At 38.7% G+C, this 3,770-nt stretch overlaps 1 protein-coding gene across 1 annotated transcript; it reads right to left on the reverse strand.

The window, feature by feature from the left end:
* Window positions 1-525: 525 nt before the first annotated feature.
* Window positions 526-1,299, reverse strand: LOC109539271 (acylcarnitine hydrolase; the record flags this gene model as incomplete). Its single annotated transcript, XM_019906959.2, is given in 3 exon segments — window positions 526-850; window positions 903-1,050; window positions 1,106-1,299. Coding segments are annotated over 3 exon segments (653 nt in total), but the record flags the coding sequence as incomplete, so codon positions are not given.
* Between the last annotated feature and the right edge of the window lie 2,471 nt (window positions 1,300-3,770).

Genomic DNA, 3,770 nt, shown 5'->3' on the forward strand with positions numbered 1-3,770 from the left:
ACGTTTGTCGCTGTGAGTAATTTGGTTTATTTATTCCGGTTTGTTCACTTTTACGTCAATATTTCTGAACAAAACTCTCTCTAAACAAAACAACGCGTTTTTTCCTAACGTTTTACTGTAAAATACTGGCAAACTGAGARTATTTTATGCAAAAAAGTTAAAAGAAAGATTTTAYAAGAAAAGTCATCGTCTTTACAGTTTGGTCACAAAGTTATCGTGTTTTMTTTCGACAAAATTYGGATTTCCTCAAAAAACGACCAGAGAAAGCCAAATYTCGTCACCATCATCGCTCGGTAGATTTTGTAAGTTTCTTCAAAACTTCCGGTTTTTTCCGTTTTAGACCAAAACTTTCCAGTTAAAATTSCAGTGTCGGTCACGTCACAGGTAAATGAGTTATAACCCATTAACCAAAGAGTTAAAACTCATTAGCTCAGAGAGCGGCAACAACTCAAACGCGCAACTCAACACAGTGTTACGCAGGCCTACTGGAACCTAAAGGCTTTCTCCCCAATAAAACTCAACGTGCCCAAATTTGCCTTTTATAGTTTCGAAACAAGTAAACCCTCCGAGTAAATCCGCTCCCAAAACTTCATGCGTTCGGGTTCCGGATCGAACTCCACCTTCAGTTCCTGGCAAATATCCAGAAAGGCCACGTTCTGATGGTCGGCGACTGGAGGCCAAGTGATTTCCAGTAGCGGATCCAGAACCGGAGTCGGATTGGAGTACTTGGCGAAGTTGGCCCAGAGCCGACACATGCGCCTCTGGGCAACATCTTCCACGCTTCCAGCTTCTGGAGCGGAAGTTAGTAGGGTGGAGAACAAGTAGCCGATCTCGTCAGCATGACAAACGCCTGGAAAAGTTCCACAGTGGCCCGTTGCCGTTCAGAAGGCTTCAGAACTTACCCGGTAGCTCAATGCCCAGCATGCGCTTGTAGAAGCATAGGTCTGAGTCCAGAGACAGCCGGTACATGTAGATGGGGCAGTTGGAGGTGCGCAGGTGATGCTGGACCGAACTGAAAATGCCCCTGAGGAACGAATTATCGGTGGTTATCTGCGAATGGGGCAGGAATTAGATGTTTGAACGTTGGCTTAGGGGGTGGAGTTACGTCGTAGAACTGCCGCAAGTGCGTGTCTCTGGATATCGGCCCGTTTCCAAAGTAGAAGCTCACTATTTCATCTCCGAGCCGTCTGGATAGGGCGCTGCCCTTTTCCAGGTGCAACAGTCCAGGGACGTTGTACTCTTTTTCAGTCCAGTAGATGTAGTTCAAGTGGGGCTCTACCATTCCGTCCACAATCATCCCTAGAACCGTTGAAGAGAATCTTTAGAATTCGCTATTGGCTGCGGTGTTATACTTGATCTACGTATGCTAAAAGTTTTATAAAAATTGAACACAGTTCTGATTTTTCCAGATTAGTGATAAATATCGGTGTCAAAACCCGTGCTTTACTCAACGGCGCTCTTTCCTTTAAAAACGCCTAACGTCTAAATGCTGGAAAGTAGTAACCTGGAATTTTCAAAATCCATTTACACAACCTTTTCCTAGCTGGGTGTGGTGTCAGTTTTATTAAAGTAGGCCAAAATCCCAATTTTTTCTATACTAATGAAATTTTTGAAACGAATGTTTTCAACCACCCACCTTTTCTCCTTTAAAATACCGCAAATTTTATTACAGAACAAGTTGTAGATAAGTTCTATATTGTTGAGGCGGATTCATTTTTTTACAAACTTCTTTTTGGGTATTTCGCCTCAAAAATGTTTGCCTTTAAAAAGACAGAATTTCCTCACGTCTTTTATTACAGATGGATAAATAGTGCTCCTATTTCGCAATAAGAACGAACTATTTATCAAAAAGTAATCAAGAACTATCACCTAGAGGGTATCCTACGACACGCTTAGGCTCAAGCTGTCAGAGAAAATTCCAATTAGTAAAGAAATTAATTTGAAAAATTACCCCTATTGAGTCTCTGTGCCAGCGATACTGAGACTTTTGTTAAATTTGTTCGAACACTGGATTTTTTCCAGATTAATAAACGTCGGTTTCAGATGTTTATACGCACTTGCGCTTTTTTCTTTAAAAAATTTCCACTGCACGTTGTTGCGTCCTAATTGACCGAATCTAATGGAATCTAATGGATTGGTCGACCGTTTTGGTTTTACATCCCAGTTTTTTAGTCCGTTGGTAAAGAAACACCGACTATAAATGAGCTGTTTGAACTCCAGCTTGCAGGTTTGCTTGGATTTGCCGCGACATTTTAGCTTCAACAATATTTTAAATAGTTTTTGACAAAAAATCACCCAAATCGCCGAAAAATTCTTATGTGATTTTTATTGAATTAAACTGAATTTACGATTCTAGAGCGTAGCACACATCACTTGTCGCACTCGCTCACATGGTAGTTGACAAGAGATGCACGATCGTCCGTACGCAGCTACGTTCGAACTTGATGCACTCACGGCTTCAAATACCGAGTTTCTAAAAAATATTTTAGGTCAATTTTTAATTTAAATTCATCAATTTAAGTCATTTCTTAGGTTTTCCAATTTAAATCTCTTTGACTGTTTGATCATTGATTATTTTCCATCAATCGCGTTCAATGAACAAACATTTATTAATTCAGTGGAATCCTTGAAGTTTATTAAATAAATGGTCATCACAAATTTCTCCATATTGGTGTAGATTTGGTTGATTATTAAGAAGATTCTCATGTAAATTTACCCGTTGCATATTAAATTGTGGCTGAAGTAATGTTTCTACCCACTTGCGCGTATTTTCTTCAAAAAATCGTAACTTCTAAACCCAAGCTGTTAGTGCCTTTCAGGACATTTGGCTCTAATTATTTTAAAATTTTGATCAAAACCGTTTAAAATCTAGATATTCTCCAGATCAAAACATATTGCAATCAAGGTCCATGTTGTCAGCCAGGTGTGATTTTTTTCTTCATAACCCCATAACTTCTAAACCGGAGCAAGTAGCGACATGAAAATTTTCCTGTCGATTGAAACAATCTCGCTTTAGGTACTGGCAATTTTTTTGCAAAATTCGCCACTTTCAAAAAGAAATTCCAGGCTATTAAATGTTTCAAAAACGATAATTGCGCTTTCTATTTAAAAAAATCCCAACTTCTAATCCAGAGCATGACAGACACCCCAGACTAGAGATGCTGCAATTTTTGGCGAATTTGTCCAAAAATTCGATTTTTGTCAGATCAGCTAATGTGGGTTTCAAAAAACAACCGTTTTTTGCTTTAAAAAAAATCGTAACTAACATCTAAGCGAATGTGAGGTGCCTTCATATTTCTACAGTTTTTTGAAATCATTTGATTCTAAATATTGGGCAATTTTTTTGATAATTGTCCAAAATCTAGATTTTGCCAAATCAGAAAATATTGCTTTGAGCTGCGCTCCTTCCTATAAAAACATCTAAACTAGAGCATGTAGCCATGAGATTTTCACCGTTGGTCGACAAAAGCTAGCATTAAGTATGGGGTAATTTTCATTAAAGTTAACTTCATGGTATTCAAAATATCCAATTCCAAGGTTCCACCTAATTGCGCTCTCCCTTCTAAAAACTCCCAACTTCCAATTCTTCTTTATTGCAGTCAGATATTATTATCACTAACTGCAGAACTCTTTGTTCCCGCATTTGGAAGCTTTTTCGAGTCTGAGCCGCATGCACATTTAGTCAGTGCACTGTTACCCAGATAGCATTTGATATTCTATGAATATCCCAGAATGTTCAACAAATATACAGAACATTGCGGGAATATCCT

This window comes from Dendroctonus ponderosae, unplaced genomic scaffold (assembly GCF_020466585.1).
Source record: "Dendroctonus ponderosae isolate FM_Combo_2020 unplaced genomic scaffold, Dpon_F_20191213v2 Dpon_F_20191213_10, whole genome shotgun sequence".
Classification (NCBI taxonomy): Eukaryota; Metazoa; Arthropoda; class Insecta; order Coleoptera; family Curculionidae; genus Dendroctonus; species Dendroctonus ponderosae.